Source organism: Aquarana catesbeiana, linkage group LG01, assembly GCF_042186555.1.
Source record: "Aquarana catesbeiana isolate 2022-GZ linkage group LG01, ASM4218655v1, whole genome shotgun sequence".
Taxonomy (NCBI): Eukaryota; Metazoa; Chordata; class Amphibia; order Anura; family Ranidae; genus Aquarana; species Aquarana catesbeiana.
This window is the reverse complement of record NC_133324.1, coordinates 510,054,311-510,071,583: the sequence shown is the minus strand read 5'-3', so window position 1 is coordinate 510,071,583 and position 17,273 is coordinate 510,054,311. Positions and strand designations below refer to the sequence as shown.

At 41.9% G+C, this 17,273-nt stretch overlaps 1 protein-coding gene across 11 annotated transcripts in view; it reads left to right on the top strand.

Annotated features, from left to right (window-relative positions):
* Positions 1–17,273, top strand: part of LOC141103845 (transducin-like enhancer protein 1) — a 94,069-nt gene that overhangs the window by 60,127 nt on the left and 16,669 nt on the right. For 9 of the 11 annotated variants that reach the window (XM_073593933.1, XM_073593885.1, XM_073593909.1 and 6 more), the window contains 11 exons: positions 1,464–1,508; positions 3,079–3,141; positions 3,265–3,339; positions 9,199–9,385; positions 11,304–11,320; positions 11,772–11,876; positions 12,115–12,159; positions 12,270–12,425; positions 12,606–12,744; positions 12,852–13,021; positions 14,827–14,897. In XM_073593933.1, coding sequence (XP_073450034.1) covers positions 1,464–1,508; positions 3,079–3,141; positions 3,265–3,339; positions 9,199–9,385; positions 11,304–11,320; positions 11,772–11,876; positions 12,115–12,159; positions 12,270–12,425; positions 12,606–12,744; positions 12,852–13,021; positions 14,827–14,897 — 1,073 coding nt within the window. The remainder of the gene's footprint in view (positions 1–1,463; positions 1,509–3,078; positions 3,142–3,264; positions 3,340–9,198; positions 9,386–11,303; positions 11,321–11,771; positions 11,877–12,114; positions 12,160–12,269; positions 12,426–12,605; positions 12,745–12,851; positions 13,022–14,826; positions 14,898–17,273) is intronic. The other 2 variants (XM_073593924.1, XM_073593963.1) reach the window with 2 other exon arrangements.

Below are 17,273 nucleotides of genomic sequence, written 5' to 3'. Positions count from 1 at the left end.
GAGGAGGTGGACCTTGCTGGTGCCTCAGAATTTCAGTCCATGGTGGTGTATTGTTACGATTGGTTTGTTTGACTGTGGGTCCCAACTGTCTTTAGATCATTTAGAAGCTCCTCCCATGCAGTTCTGGTCTGATCCCTCCCTTTTCTCATGATCATCCTTGCCCCATGAGGCAAAATCTTGCATGGAGTTCCAGACTGAGGGCGATTTGATGGTTATTTCTTGTATTTTTCATTTACGAATAATCAGTCCACCAGATGTTTCCTTCTCACCAAGCTTCTTGCTGATGGTCTTGTGGCCCATTCCAGCCTTGTGCAGGTCTACAATCTTGTCCCTGACGTCCTTTGTCAGCACTTTGGTCTTGCCCATGATGGTGAGGTTTGAATGGAGGAAAGATTCTGTGGAGATTCTTTTATACACATAACGAGTTGTCGTTGGGAGCACCTTCTTAAATTGACAGGACTAATCTGTGTACCACATGAGCACATATTGTACCCAGTCTGTGGGAGCCAGAATTATTGTTGGTTGGTAGGGGATGAAATACTTATTTTACTCACTGAATTACAACTCAATTTAAAACATCTGTATCATGTGTGTTTTCTGGATTTTTGGTTGATATTCTGTCTCTATCATTTAAAATACACTTATGATATAAACATGATAGATCCTTCATTTGTTTGTAAGTGGGCAGTCTTACAAAATCTGCAGGGGATCAAATAATTTTCCCCACTGTACATAGGAAGTTTGTTCTATTTGCCCAAAGATTTGTATTTGTCATCCTTCTCTGTGATTTAACACAGCTCTTTCAACACAGTACACCCAGCTTTTAGTACTGTACTTTTTCTATTGCAATTATGTAATACAACTAGGTTTTTTTTTTTGCTTCTCTTGGCCTGTGATTGGACAGTTGAGGAGAAGCAGCAGACTAAGCTCATCTCTCTAATCAGTCTGCTTCCTCCTGAGCACAGCAACAAAACAAATTGGTTCCTAATATATAGGAGCACTTGCCTAAATGAGTTGGGGTGTCTTTTTGTTCTGGGTTTTGTGCTGAGCGGCTGGCCTGCTGCATTCTGTACACAGGTGGTTGGCTGCTCGGCATGATGCCTTTCAAAGAGTGCTTTGCAAGCCAGCCACTCGGCACAGGACTTGGAAGCAATCTGAGAATACTGAAGTCGTGATTTCCAGCTTCCAGGGGCATCGGTCATGTTTTGGTATGTGCATGGTTACATTGGCCCAAGCTGAACCAGTGTTCAACATATCCATACATAGAATTCTTCCATTTTAAAGGTAGTTTATGCTGGTCAAAAAGCTGGTAAGCATAAGCAGCTGGTGGAATTGCCAATAAAACAAAGTGGGATTGCTCTTAATTGGCAAAGAAATGATTCACATTAAGGTTTTGTATTTGTCATTAGTACACACGTATTGATAAATTTTAATGTGTGTGTATTTTTTTTTTTTTCTTGCAGTATTATGAAATGTCCTATGGTCTGAATATTGAAATGCACAAACAGGTAACCTTTTCCATTCTACCATGTGTGCTTATTACCCACATTTTACCCACTAGTTTTCCTCCAAGCTCTTCCTCCTCCTCTCACTGTGCCAGCAGCTTACTCCATCCTCATGCTGTGCATATAAAAGTAGCAGTAAATTGCACAGTAATGAGTGGGCCTGTCCTCCCTCTGTTAGGAGGTAAAATCCATCACAGCCCTTTAAAGGTGGCTTTACTCTGCCACAATTCCTTATTACTGCTATCCGGAGGGCATGGAGAGTGTTAGTGCCATTAGGCGAGGAGGAAGACATCAACATTCTGTCATTTGATGTCACTTTTTGTGCTAAACCCTGGTATCCTTTCCTATTTTTGTTTGTTAGGTAACAGGACTACCCTGCTTTGACATGGGATGCTCCATCCTAAGAGATACCATTCATTTGCCTTAGAGAAAATGTATTGTGTGATAAGGCAGATGGTTTATATTTGCTTAACTTTTAGTAAAGCTGACTATACAGCTGCTATTCTGGCTGGTTGAGATGTCTGATTGTTGAGGTTCAACCATACGTGCATATCATTAAACTTAACAGATTCAGCTGTTCTGTGCTGGAGTCATGAGGGCGGTAGATAGATATTGCTTTCATAGGACTGCATTTCCTAATTTAGCCATTTAGTAATTGATCTGGTTTACACAATAATCTTTTGTGTATATGCATTTTAAAGTATATCAGGAATGTGTAACTTATTAATAAGAAGGGTTTTTTTTTTTTTTTTTTCTAAAACCCACTCTGCATCCACCAGGAGTGAGGTCATGACTTGGATTTAAAGATAAAAATGAATTGCTCATTGACAACCATATTGAAATGTTAGGCATATCACTGGGCTGCATCCTAGTTTTGTTCTGCAAGTTTAAATGGATACTGTTCATAATGTGAAGCATGACTTAGAGGAAAAAGGCTGGTTTTAAAGCCCCACCCTGGGAACCTGAAAATTGTCCCTTGCAGTGAGACTGTCTGCACTGCAAGGGTTAACTGCTTGTTTAGAGGGCAGCAGGCTGCTAGACTGGAGCCTGCAGCATCATCTTCCCCATGTTCCAGGGTTCTAAGGTCCTGACATGATCAAGAACAATGCAGGGTTCAAGAACAATCAAAGGGTTAAGTGATCCCTAGGGAGGTGCTTTCTAACGGTCAGGGGGACGAACTGACTGGGAGTAGAGAGATTGCTGTTCCTGATCACTAGCAACAGCTCTCTCTCGAACGGGGATCTGCCTTGTCTACATAGGCAGATCCCCGTTCTTCCTCTTTACCACGATTGCGGGTGGCCGGCAGACCCTGGACCCGTGGGCGAGCTCGCACTGACCGATGTACAGATACGTCAGTTCGCATGGGAGGCCCGGAAGTGGTTAATCTGCACGGAGATCTGTCTGCTTGGTTTGTATACTCTTTTGCAGGAATGAGGTTTGTTCTCTTATTACGATTTTGTATATAGCACTGTGCAGCCTAAACTACAATACTGAAATATCTGCAAGCAATTTTAGGTGGTCTTTCATGTTTCAGCCCAAACTAAACATCTTTTTGTGGATGTTGTCCTTTTAGACTGAAATTGCCAAACGCTTGAACGTCATCTGTGCCCAGTTGGTGCCTTTTTTATCTCAAGAGGTAAGTCTTGAGATTGTTACCTGTACAGCATATTATTTTCTTTTGCCTATGTAGCCATAATCCTCATCTTTTTTCCTCCTCCCATTACACATCTGCACCTTTCTATCCATTTTATTAATCTAGCACCAGCAGCAAGTGGTCCAGGCTGTGGAGAGAGCAAAGCAAGTCACAATGGCAGAGCTGAATGCAGCCATTGGGGTATGTTTTATGGTGATGTAGTGCTTTCTGTCTTCATATATAAGCAGAGCAGTTGACGTTGATGACAAAGCTTTAGCACCTTTTGTAGATGTTATGTTACTAGAGCAGAAAAAATATGACGACTCCTTTTCTTATAGCTTGAGGACTTGGTTTCAATAAAAAAAAAGGGGGGGTTACACAAGTTTTTGTGTCTACACATCCTATTTCACATCTTTTTTTTTTATAACTGTCACTCTTAGTTTGGGGGTGGGGTATGGAAAACATGTGGATGAGCTGCGTTTTACAGTTTCTCAGGCGCTTCCCTTGTGATGCTTTGTGGCAAAAATTCTCCCCTGTTTCTATGCAGGCAGTTGTGGGTTTTAGGGGTTGAAACAGCTGGTAAGGAGGCCATATAATTCCTCCTCACTGCCTGTGACAAGGCCTCTGAAAAAAGGTTTGCTGCGGACTGCTCCTCAGAGGGCAGAGGTAGAAATGGTGATCTACAACCCCAATTCGAAAAAAGTTGGAATGCTGTGTAAAATCTACATAAAGACAGCATTGATTTGCAAGTTTCATAAACCCTCATTTTATTTCCAATCGAAAACCTGTCAAATGTTTAACCACTTGCCAACTGCGCTATAGCCGAATGACGGTTACGGCGCAGTTGTCCAGTTCTGGGAGGGCATTGACATCCTCCCAAAACTGCGGCGCGCTTTTGAACACAGCTGATCACAGATCGGGGTAAAGGGCCAATCACAGCGGCCCTTTACCACGTGATCAGCTGTGTCCAACCACAGCTAATCACAATGTAAACACTCTTGCTGGTTATTGGCATTCCATTCCTCACGCTGTCGCAGCCTGAGGACAGGGGGTAACCGGCAAGTGTGGAGGGGGACATCTCCACTGATGATCAGGGCACTTATTGGTGTCCTGATTATCAGTAATGCCCCATCAGTGCTGCCTCAGCAGAGCACATCCATGAAGAAGAAATATTATCTGTTTGCAAAATTTTATAGCAAAACCTTAAATTTTTTATTTTTTTCTTGTCAAACCTTTTGGTCTTTTTTTCGTTTAGTAAAAAATAAAAAACCCAGGGGTGATTTAATAACACCAAAAGAAATCTCTATTTGTGTGAAAAATGATAAAAATGTCATATGGGTACAGTGCTGCATGACCATGCAATTGTCATTCAAAGTGTGACCACGCTAAAAGCTGAAAATTGGCCTGGGCAGGACGGGGGTAAAAGTTCCCAGTAGGCAAGTGATTAAACTGACAAAATGTACAATTTTAAGAAAAAAATAAGGTAATTTTGAAATTGGCAGCAACACGTCTCAAAAATGTTGGGACAGAGCCATATTTACCACGGTGTAGTGGTAAATAACACTCTGTAAATGTCTGCGAACTGAGGAGTTGCTGGGGTTTTGTGGGAGGAATGTTGTCCCATTCTTACCTGATATAGGATTCTAACTGCTCAACAGTCCTGAGTCGTCTTTGTCATATTTTCATTTAAAGATGCACCAAATATTGTCAGTTGGTAAAAGGTTTTGGCTGCAGGCAGGCCAGTTAAGCACCGGGACACTTCTACTATGAAGCCATGCTGTTGTCATAGATGTGGTTTAGTATTGTCCTGCTTAAAGTGATATTAAAGTTTTGTGGGTTTTTTTTATTTTATTTTTATGTTCTACTTACCTACTCTGTGCAGAGAGTAGCCCTGATTCTCCTCTTCTCGGGTCCCTCGCCAGTGCTCCTGGATCCTCCCTCCTACCCCCACAGCAAGCAGCTTGCTGTGGTGGCACCCTAGCCTTTGCTCTGTGTCCATTCAGGCATGGAGCCATGGCTCGGCCTCGCTCCCTCCCTCTACTCATTGGCTCACTGATCTTGAGTGACAGCGGGAGCCAATGGTGTCCGCTGCCATCTCAGCCAATGAGGGAGAGTCCCCGCACAGCCGAGGCTTTTGTGCAACATTGCTGGATCGAAATAGGGCTTAGATATGTATTAGGGGGGCTACTGCCTAGAGATGCATAGACTGCTTGAAGATAAAAAAAAAAAAACTGCCTTTAGAACCACTTTAAATGTGTAAGGGAAAGGGGTCATCTGTATAGGAGCATATACTGCTTTAAAACCTGGATATGTCTTCCAGCATTGATGGTGCCTTTCCAGATGTGCAAGCTGCCCATTCCATACACACTAATGTACCCTTTTACTATCAGAGATGTGGGCCTTTGAACTAAGCGCTAATAACAAGCCGGAGGGTCCTTTTCTTTAGTCTGGAATTTGTTAAATTTTCGATGTGCCTGTTCACAGAACAGTTTTCTACTTTGCACAGACAGTTTTAAATGAGCTTTAGCCCAGAGAAGATGGCAGCATTTCTGCATCATGTTCAGATATGGTTTCTTCTTTGTATGATGGAGCTTTACCTTGCATTATTGAAAGGCACGGCAAACTGTGTTCAGACAGTGATTTCTGGAAGTATTCCTGAGCCCAAAAAGTGATATCCATTACGTAATCATGCCTGTTTTTAACGCAGTGCCCAGTGGGCATCCAATATTGCGTTTTGACCTTGTCCCTTGTGCCCAGAGCTTTCTCCCAGATTCTCTGAATCTTTTAATGATCTCTACTGTAGATGATACATTTTAGTCTTTTGCAAGTCTTTTGCATTTTATGTAGAGGGAACATTATTTTGAAATAGTTTGATAATTTTTTGACGCAGCTTTTCAGATTGGTGAACCTCTGCCTCTTTACTTCTGAGACACTCTGACTCTTATGCCTTGTACACACGATAGGATTTTCTGACAACAAAACTGTGGATTTTTTTCCGAAGGATGTTGGCTCAAACTTGTCTTGAATACACACGGTCACACAAATGTTGTTGGAAATTCCGAGCGTCAAGAACGCGGTGACGTACAAGATGTACGACGAGCCGAGAAAAATTTAGTTCAGTAGCCAGTGTGGCTCTTCCGCTTGATTCAGAGCATGCGTGGACTTTTGTGCGTCGGAATTGTGTACACACGATTGGAATTTCCTACAAGCTCACATCCAACATTTGTGAGCGTGTTGTCGGAATCGTGTGTACGGGGCATTAGGCCTGTTTCACACGAGCTTCAGTTTGTATAAGAGCAGTGTGAACAGCAAGCTTTTCTGAAACTTTCAGCAAGCTTTTGCAAAGCTTACATAGGTTAAAAAAAGACATCCAGTTCAACCTTCAAAACAATAAATAAATAGAATAAAAAATATCGTACAATCCAATATACCCAATTTTATACCCACAGTTCATCCAGAGGAAGGCAAAAAACCCCAGCAGAGCATACTCCAATTTGCTACAGCAGGGGAAAAAATTCCTTCCTGATCCCCCGAGAGGCAATCGGATTTTCCCTGGATCAACTTTACCTATAAATGTTAGTACCCAGTTACATTATGTACATTTAGGAAAGTATCCAGGCCTTTCTTAAAGCAATCTACTGAGCTGGCCAGAACCATCTCTGGAGGGAGTCTATTCCACATTTTCACAGCTCTTACTGTGAAGAAACCTTTCCGTATTTGGAGATTAAATCTCTTTTCCTCTAGACGTAAAGAGTGCCTGCCCCTTGTCCTCTGTGTTGACCGTAAAGAGAATAACTCAACGCCAAGTTCACTATATGGACCCCTTATATATTTGAACATGTTGATCATATCCCCCCTTATTCTCCTCTTCTCAAGAGTGAATACATTCAGTTCCTCTAATCTTTCCTCATAGCTGAGCTCCTCCATGCCTCTTATCAGTTTGGTTGCCCTTCTCTGCACTTTCTCCAGCTCCCTATATTCTTTTTGAGAACTGGTGCCCAAAACTGAACTGCATATTCCAGATGAGGTCTTACTAATGATTTGTAGAGGGGCAAAATTATATCTCTCTCTCTGGAGTCCATACCTCTCTTAATACAAGACAGAACTTTGCGCGCTTTGGAAACCACAGCTTGGCATTGCATGCTATTATTGAGCTTATGATCTACCAAAACCCCTAGATTCTTCACTACGGATTCCCCCTGTTGTACTCCCCCTAGCATGTATGATGCATGCATATTCTTAGCCCCCAAGTGCATAACTTTACATTTATCAACATTAAACCTCATCTGCCACACAGTCACCCAATTAGACAGTGCATTGAGGTTGGCTTGTAAATTGGAGACATCCTATAAGGACGTTATTCCACTGCATAGCTTGGTGTCATCTGCAAAGACAGAAATGTTACTTTTGATCCCAGTCCCTATATCATTTATAAAGATATTAAAAAGTAAGGTTCCCAGCACTGAACCTTGGAGTACACCACTGATAACCTTAGACCAGAGTAAGAATCCTTAACCACTACTCTCTGAATTCTGTCTTTTAGCCAGTTTTCTATCCATTTACAAACTGATATTTCCAAGCCTGTAGACTTTACCTTACACATGAGCCGCATGTGGGGAACTGTGTCAAACGCTTTTGCAAAATCCAAGTATTCCACGGCCACCCCTCTGTCCAAGGTTTTACTTACCTCTTCATAAAGAGGCTTTTGGTAAGCTTTAAAGGAGAAGTTCACCCTGAGCTTGTTTGGCTTGGCTTCTCCTCATGGGTCACAGGATCGCAATTCGTTTTGCACTCCTGTGACCTGTTTTCAGCAGAGAGTGGTCTGAAGTCCGCTCTCTGCTGACGTCACTGGAATCGATCCAGGCCCCGCGTCATCATGACAAAGTCTGGATCCGCCAGGTGCCTGGGTGATGCCTGTCTCAGCCTCTCAGCGAACTGCTGAGAGACTTAGATGGCCCTTCCACAGCTCAGCGCTCCGGTGAGCGTGGTGGAGCAGAGAGGAGAGCTGCTGATTGACAGCAGCTCTCCTCTCGGGGATCTGTGAGAACCGAGCCATCGCCAATGTGTTCAGTGGCTCGGTTATCAGTGTAGAGACGCCGGGGGTCAGATGCAGCATCGGTACCATACTGCATCCACCTAGGTAAGTATAAAGGGGGGGGGGGGGGGTGAGGACCCTTTTTTTTTTTTTTTTTTTTTTTTTTTTTTTTTAGCAGCTTCCCCTTAGCCTTGAAAGTGCCCTTCATCTCCTGTTTGGAAATGCTATACACAGATCTTAATGGGAGTGCTAATTGTCACTTTAAGCTGCTAGCAGGCTTCAGCAAGCTTTTAACAAGCTAGTGCTGAAGCCTGCTATAGCTTGTTTAAAGTGGCAGTCAGCACTCCCATTACAATCTGTTTTCAAACTGGTGCTGAATGATGCTGTAAAAGCTTCAACAAAGCTGGCTGAAAGCTCTGCAAATGCTTTATAAAAGCTTGCTGTTCACACTGCTCTTATACAAGCTGAAGCCAGTATGAAACAATCCTTAAGATGCTCTGACTGACCTGTTGCCAATTAACACAATCCATTGCAAAATGTTCTTTTGCTCTTCCTTGTTAGTATCACCTACTTTGCCAGCTTTTTGTTGCCCCGTCCCAACTTTTTTGAGACATGTTGCTGCCATCCATTTCAAAATGACCTTATTTTTTTTTTCTTCAAATGGTACATTTTCTCAGTTTAAACATTTGATATGTTTATTTTCTATTGTCAAAAAGTGTTTAATATTGGCAGATCATTGTTTTATGTAGATTTTACAAAGCGTCCCAACTTGTTTAGAAATGGGTTTGTATTTGAGCACATGTAAATCATTCACACACCAGGTTGTATAACTGGCTTTTGAGATTTACCATTCATTATATGTAAACAGGTTAATTTCTGTGACCATTGATTTCTTGTCCAGTAAAATTTTATTTTTATATATATATTTTTTTTTTTTTTCCTCTTTCATCCTTTTGTTCGCCCCCTTTCATATATTGCTCATAAACTTCTATTACTCTTCCTATTCCTTCCGAACCTGCAACCAGCATCAGCTACAGGCTCAGCACCTTTCTCATCATGCTCCTCCCATTCCTCTTACACCTCACCCATCTAGTTTGCAACCTGGCCTAGCTGCTGCATCTAGTGCCTCCAGTTTGCTGGCGCTTTCGGGTGTCCTTGGTCTGCAGACTCAGCTGGCAGTGAAAGAGAGTCTCGCCGACTCAGACCACAGAGGTATGTTCAGGATTTAGTTTAGCTATTTTGTTGAGAAATTGGACTGATCCCTTCTTTAAGCACTTCAGCCCTGGAAAGGTTTAACCCCCTTAATGACCAGGCCATTTTTTGCGATACGGCATTGCATTATTTTAACTTCCAATTGTGCGACGCTGTACCCAAATAGAATTGTCTCCCCACCACCCCCAAATGGAGCTTTCTTTTGGTGGTATTTGATCACCGAGGCGGTTTTTATTTTTTGCACTATAAACAAAAAAGGAGCGACAGTGTTGAAAAACATTTAAAAAAATCTAATTTCTTCAATTTAAGCCAATAAGTATTCTGCTACATGTTTTTGGTAAATTTCCATAAAAATATCCCATTTGTAGATGCTATAACTTTTACACAAACCACTATACACTTATTGGGATTTTTTAAAATTTATTTTTGCTAGTAATGGCGGCGATCAGTGATTTTTAGCGGAACTGCGATATTGCGACGGACAAATCAGACACCTAACTGACACTTTTTTTGGGGACCAGTGACACTAATACAGTGATCAGTGCTAAAAATATGTACTGTTACTGTACTAATGACACTGGCAGTGAAGGGGTTTAATACCAAGGGAGATCAAAGGGCTAAGTGTGTCCCTAGAGGGTGCTTACTGTGGGGATTGCTCTGATTGGGAGAACACAGATCCGTGTGCCTGGTTAGCAGGAACACTAGATATCTGTCAAAACCAGGTACTGGTTTTGCTAAATGTGAAGAAAGTGGAGAGGGGGGCAGAGGAGGAAGAGTAGAACTTCCTTTTTTTGGGCGAAGTTCCGCTTTTAATCTCCTTTTTTCCTCTGACCATAATTAAGAAATATATGTGGACAACCATCATACATTATTTTTTAATTCCAGGTGCCTTTGCCTGAGTACATAAAGGCTATTAACCTCTTTCCAAAGTGGTATGAGACCTGTGTAGGTTATAAACTGATTTGGCAAAATTGATAAAATATTTAGTCAAATGGATGGCCTCATACATGTAATGAATTGTACCAAATTTTTTTATTGTGAGGATAAATACAAGGCCTTCTTCGCATGACCTTTTAGCTGCATACACCATATTCCAGCAGCAAGAATCAGTGGATTCTTGTGGCTTGAATGACAGGTGCATAGGTAGAGTGACACTCTACCTATATAAAGTAATGACAGGCTGACAGCAGCTGCTGCGGTTTGCATGTAGCTGCACACCAAGCAGTTACCTGCAGTTTACGGACTGATGTCAAAGCCTAGACACAGCTGACTGCGTCCAGGCTCGGACATCCATCCCTAACCACAGGAAACCATGTGGGTATGAGGCTTCATGCAAACAGTGGCAGCTGCTGTCAACCTGTCATTAGTTTTTATAGGCTAAGCAGCCACTGCTATTTGCATACACCTCTCATTCAAGCCGCAAGAACTCACTAGATCTTGCTGCTGGAATCGGATATATGCGGCTAAACAACCGTGTGAAGGAGGCCTAAAAGAACTAGACACTCCAGGCAGGAGGCCTTAATGTACATTCCAGTTGAGAAAAAAAATGCAAGAAGGGCCTGTGACATAATTATGCAAACAGACTGCTGTGCTAAATTTAGGTTACAAGCGAGACGAGTATGTTAGACATTTAGTGCCGGTTTGCAGCTTTTGAGTACTGTTGGTAAAATTAACCCTATTGTTTGTGATAGCTTATATTTGGTGAGGAAGAATGGAAGAGATCAGTGACCGGGAAACACAAACTGAACTGGTGTGGGTAGAGTGGGTCAGATGTCTGCTGAAGACTTGTGAAGATTTAGATATGTGAGAACTAGGATGATTTTTGCAGTGGGGAAAGCGGGATGATAAATTAATAATCTTGACGAAAATTAACCAGCTATTTTTCCTTTTCATTGCTCACTTGTTTCCATGGAGACAGACAGAGACCCAGGACCAGTGAGTATAACATGTTATATTGTTGTTGTATGGGTGGGATTGAATCTCTGGTTTTGGTTTTAATTTTGGCCTGGTACTATCAATTTGTGCTTACAGTCTGAGCTGAAAATATTGATTTTAAAAGGTGCTATTTTAATATACTACTTCGTTTTTCAGCATGCCAAGTGCTTGCTATTCACAATTAGAAATTCTGTTTTGTGAATAAAAGAATATTTGGAATGGCAGCTCTTTAAATGTTTGATCTTTAAAGCTGTCTATTGGCACATTTTTAGGCTACCATTGTATTACTTCCTGGCAGTCTGTATAATTTGGGTTCTGTGACGGAATTTTTTCTGGTTGCCATAGGGTGTTGGGTCCTGTATTGTTAATGGACTTCCCCTGTGTTTTTGTCTTCCCTTTTAGATGCTATATATGTGCCAGTGTGATTTAAATATTTTCCTTTCTACTTCAGAGCTGTGTTACTCTGCCAAATGGGGAACGTGTACGGACCTTGTCAGATTATCTGAACAGCAACAAGAAGCGTAAAACCGAAGAGAAAGACTTTGGAACAGACTATGTGAGTGGCTCTCACTCATTTTGTAATGGTTGACTCATTTATAGTAATCATAGGTATGCATGCTCTATGGTCAATTTGGGCATTAGCCAGTTAACCTACTGGGATGTTTTGACAGTCTTAATAGTAAAGCAGTACCATGGCAGAAACCCACTTAAGCATAAACAAGCTCAGTACGGAGATAACTCTGTCTAGGATCTCTGATAGTGCTCAATTCTGACAATACTATTGTAATTTGCAGGGCAGTGATGCTGACCGAAGTGAGGACAATCTTGTGGTGGATGAAGTAAGTAACTTTGAAGTTCTCATCTTTCAGGCAAAGTTTTGTTTGGTGGTTATTAAGGATTAAAAAGGCAAATGGCTGAGAGGTACAGTGAGTGTGATATGTTTCTCCAGGATCCAGCTTCACCGCATAGTGTCCATTCCTACTCCTCACGGGAGAATGGTGTGGATAAAACAAACCTACAAAGGAAGGATCCTCCTCCCGCTAGCCCAAACTCCATGACCTCATCTAGCAGTGTGTCTCCTTCCAGGGGCAAGGACCTTCCAACGGTAATAGCATTGTAATATAACACATTAACCCAATCCCAAGGCCTGGAGGCAAGTGTTTGAATAGCATAAGCATGTTTTATTTCAATACCCTGCCTCAAAAAAAAAATTCCAACAAACAGAAAACGGTAATACTGAAGTTCAAGCATTTTTAGATTCAGTATAATGTTGTTCCTATTTCAGCAGGTGGAAAAGGCAGGAACCCCAGGTTTAAAATCCAGTACTCCAAACTCCCAAAGTGACATGAGCACTCCAGGTCCCAGTGGTGCTAGCGCATCTCAGTTCCGGCCTCTTTCCAGCAAATCTGCTATTGATCCTCTTGGTATGTTAAACTTTTCAGGGGTGGAGGGAAGCATGAAGTATTTGTGGTCTTTGCTTAAATCGGTTTCTGCAAGCTGTTACACTGGCTTTCCATTTCTGTGTCTACAGCTCTGGGACTGCGTGCACCTCTGGGAGCACAGGGAGGCTATCCTGCAGCATTTAGCATTGCTCACCCTTCCGCCAGTGCTGAGGGAGCTGGAGCCTATGCAGGCCTTCATCTCATGTCACCACAGATTAATGGAGCAGCAGCTGCTGGAACCTATGGAAGAACCTCTTTAGTGAGTACCAATTTTCAGCCAGTCTTGCAGATTTACTGAAAGGAGAATCTGACACAAAGAAAAGAAGAAATTGACAGGCAGCACGCACGTTCATTGTCCTCAGTCTCTGTCCTTCCCCAGCAGCATATAATCACTTGCCACTCTGTTCAGCTGCCTGAAGTGATGAAAATATCCAGTACTTTAGGATATAGAGGAGTATCCGACTCGCTCCCTTTTTCTCTTGTTAATGCTGGCCTCATGTTTGTCACTTGGGATGGGAAAGCAATCTTCAAGCCCTGTGTAAGCTCTAGCTACAGCAGCTGGGAGCTTACACAGGGTTTCTCTTCTTTTGCTCCTGGTATTTGAAAGTGCTGTTTTTTGTCCCAACTGGGCATAGCATAGGTTTGCATTAAAGTGATACCAAAGGCTGCTTTTTTTTTTTTCTTATAAATAACCAACATGTTATACTTGCCTGCTCTGTGCAGTGGTTTTGCAAAGAGCAACCCTGCTCCCCCTCTCTCCTGATTGGCTCACTCACTTTGACAGCAGTGGGAACCTGCTGCTGTCTCAGCCAATAAGGAGGGAGAGTCCCGAACACCCGAGCTTCCTGTACAACATCGCTGGATCAAGATGGGGCAAAGGGTAAGCATTAGGGACGCTGAGATGGGGGGAGATGCACACAGAAAATGTTTCATCTTAACCACTTCAGCCCCAGAAGATTTGGCTGCTCAATGACCAGGCCATTTTTTGCTATACAGCACTGCGTCGCTTTAACTGACAATTGCAGGCGACACTGTACCCAAACAAAATTGATGTCCTCCCCCCCCCCCACAAATAGAGCTTTCTTTTGGTGGTATTTGATCGGCTCTGCGTTTTTGTTTTTTTTTGCTCTATAAACAAGAGCGACAATTTTGAAAAAAACTTTTACTTTTTGCTGTAATAAATATCCCACATTTTTTATCAAAACAATTTTTTTCCTCAGTTTAGTCCGATATGTATTCTTCTACATCGCAATAAGTGTATATTGATTGGCTTGCGCAAAAGTTATAGAGTCTACAAAATAGGGGATAGATTTATGGCATTTTTATTTCTTTATTTACTAGTAATGGTGGCGATCTGCGATTTTTATCAGGACTGCGATATTGTGGCAGACCGGACATTTTTGACACATTTTTGGGACCATTGAAAATCATACAGCGATCAGTGCTATAAAAATGCACGGATTACTGTATAAATGTCACTGGCAGGGAAGGTGTTAACTGTTCCCTCACTTTGTTCTAACTGTAGGGGGGATGGGACTGTTTAGGAGGAGAGAGAGATTGTTTTTCATACATAGTATGAACACACGATCTGTCTCCACTCCCCTGAGAGAACTGGGATCTGTGTTTTTACACACAGATCCCGGTTCTCGCTCTGTCACAAACTATCGCGGGAGTCTAGCGGTCATTGCGCCCGCCGGGCACTCGTATCGGTTCCTGGCACACGCTGCGGGGGCGCGCGCCCCTAGTGGCCAAAAGCCAAAGCGACATAAGATAACTTTGTTTCACCCAGCCATGCCATTCTGCCGCAGTAAAACTGCTGCGGCTGGTCGGCAAGCGGTTAATGCATAGAATGCATTAAGATAAAAAAACCTTTTGCCTTTACAACCACTTTAAGCATTTGTTTCCACAAATGATAGGCTTGCTTTATTAAAATACAAAAGGCTTGTCATTAGAAAGTTAATGCTGTCCCTTGACACACGTTTAAGCTGAAATTGATACTTGCTGTGAATAAAATTGGGAGAAATTGGAGAATTTTACTGTTTGTTCATTACCATTTTACTTTAGGTCGGCTATGATCCACATGCACACATGCGAAGTTTGGGAGCTGCTATTCCAGGGGCTGCATCTGGAAAACCGTGAGTTTTTGTCCTTTTTGTTCTCCAGTATATTTGTGTGATATCTAGTCTAACAGGATCTTAGTGGTAAAATAATGCAGTGATTGGTCTCTAATTCCATGACACTGTATTGCCTGTACACTTTACTATTTAACCCCTCGGTTAAGTAAAGAGTGATATCTGTAAGGCTGTTGGACAGAAGGCAAAAAAATCTGAAAGATTAAGCCAGGTCATTCTTTTATGTTTCATTTAGAACTACTGTTAAGAACGTTTTATATACACCCTGGAGTCCCTTTTTTTTTTTTTTTATGGTCGGCAGGTTAATGTAAGTAGCTACACGACAAGTCAGAATTCTTGCTGCAACTTAATACATTTAGCATGCAGATTTGGTCAAGTGGTTCTCTACAAAAGTTAGAATAGGAAAAATGACTGATCTAAGTGACTTTGATGGAATTTGCTGATCTGTGATTTTCACACACTACAGTATCTGCAATTTAAAGAAAACCATGTAAAAAATATCCATTGGTCGTTTTTGTAGATGAAAGCATCTTGTAAATAAGTGAGGTTAGTATAGAATAATCCGATTTTGTTCAAGCTGGTAAGTGGGCTGTAGAAATAACTGCTGTTTGCTGCAATGGTAGGACATCTGTGAATGCACAACGTTAAACATTGAAGTAGAATGGCATCACCAAAATGTCATTCAAAGATTGGAAAACTGTGCTGCCTCTGACATATCTTGATCTATGATGTAACGTGTAGGTGGTTGAGTGGGAGTTTGATGTTAACCATACAAATCCTAAGGGTGTGGCATGGACCAGAATTCTTTAGGTACACCTGTCATCAGTGAAGTATGGTGACTGCCATTTTTATGGGGTTTTTTTTCTGGGAATGCTAGTTGCCTGACTGTCCAATACTTTGGGGTCTTTAACTTGGAACAAGCATGCTGTATAGAATTGGCAGAATTCTTTTTCTCTGTACTTGTAAGGCCAGTGACATTTTGAAGCCCTGCCCATGTTTTGCACGTTGTGGCTCTGTTTGCTTGTGCATCTTTGATGCACACAACTTGTTAAGTAGTGCTATTTTCTCCTATTGGCATCTAAAACAGGTAAAGCCCATATTATATGTACATAAGATGCAACTCGCAAGTGTGAATAGGGCCCTAAAGAGTTTCAGAAAAGAAAGCCTGCATAATTCTCTGTGTGTACTTTTATGGAATGCTTCCAGTCCTGGACACAGAGAATCTAGGATATTCAGAATACAAAGGGTGATCTGAATCGGTACTAGATATGTGTACATAATTCGCTTGTAAGTAGAATGACATGTATACCAAATGTTGGGAAACTTTCAATATGTGACTATAATGCCGGATACACTGGCTTTTCTTTTATTTTACTTGTTCTTTCTTGCAGTGCTTTAAATAACCCCTTTTGCATAAAAAATCCATCTATATAATGGCCTCATCTATAGATAAGAATATTGTTCATTTCAAGCACCAAATCAAGCTTTTTCTCCTATTCTATAAAATGGTGTCAGATTTTTTTTAAACTTTATTTTAAACGTGTCTTTATTTGAAAGATTTTAGGGCAAATCTGTAGTAATAGAGCAGGCCTATTAATGAGGTGAGCTTGCTTATGTGTCTTATGTAAGGCCTCATTCATACGAGGCGGATCCGTTTAGTGGAGTTCGCCAGCTCAGCAGGAGATTGCTGTGTTGATTTCTGCTGAGCTGGCGGAAGACAGGTCCGTCTCTGCTCACTGAGCGGGGAGGGGCCTGTCAGAGCCCGCTGATTCCTATGGAGAGCATGTCCGTTTTTCATCAGATTTCATCCAATTCACCAAGACGGATGGCGAACATATCACCATTTGTCTGTTTTTAGCGGATCGAATGGCAGACGGGTGTCAGCGTACACATCTCTGCTGACATCAGTCACCCCATAAGAGTCAATGGATGGCCCACTTGGATCCGCCTGAAAAATGGACAGGTGGATCAGAGCGGGCTTGCCGTGTGAAAGGGGCCTAAGTCCAAATTAGGCATTTTCTTACCCACCTTATATTGTGCCTTTGTATTGGAGTTTTCTTGGGGAGCCTAAAAATGTAGACTGTCAGTTGATATTTCAACTCCAACACAAACAGGCTCATACACACGCTTTATAATCTGACTGCACAATTTCCTTTCTTATGAGGATCAACCTAAACTAATTGTTTTGTGTACAATCAGGCAACCCTTTGCACTGCGTAGTTGTTGGTAGACCTAAAAGAGGCTGTACAGTCATGTTGTACCACATTTGGTGAGCTTATGTTACATGGAAACATTGTTATGAGCCCTTTTAGTTGCTGTGTTAACATGTAAAAAACATTTAGTTAACTTGTAAGTATGCATTTCTTTGGTTAGCTGGAA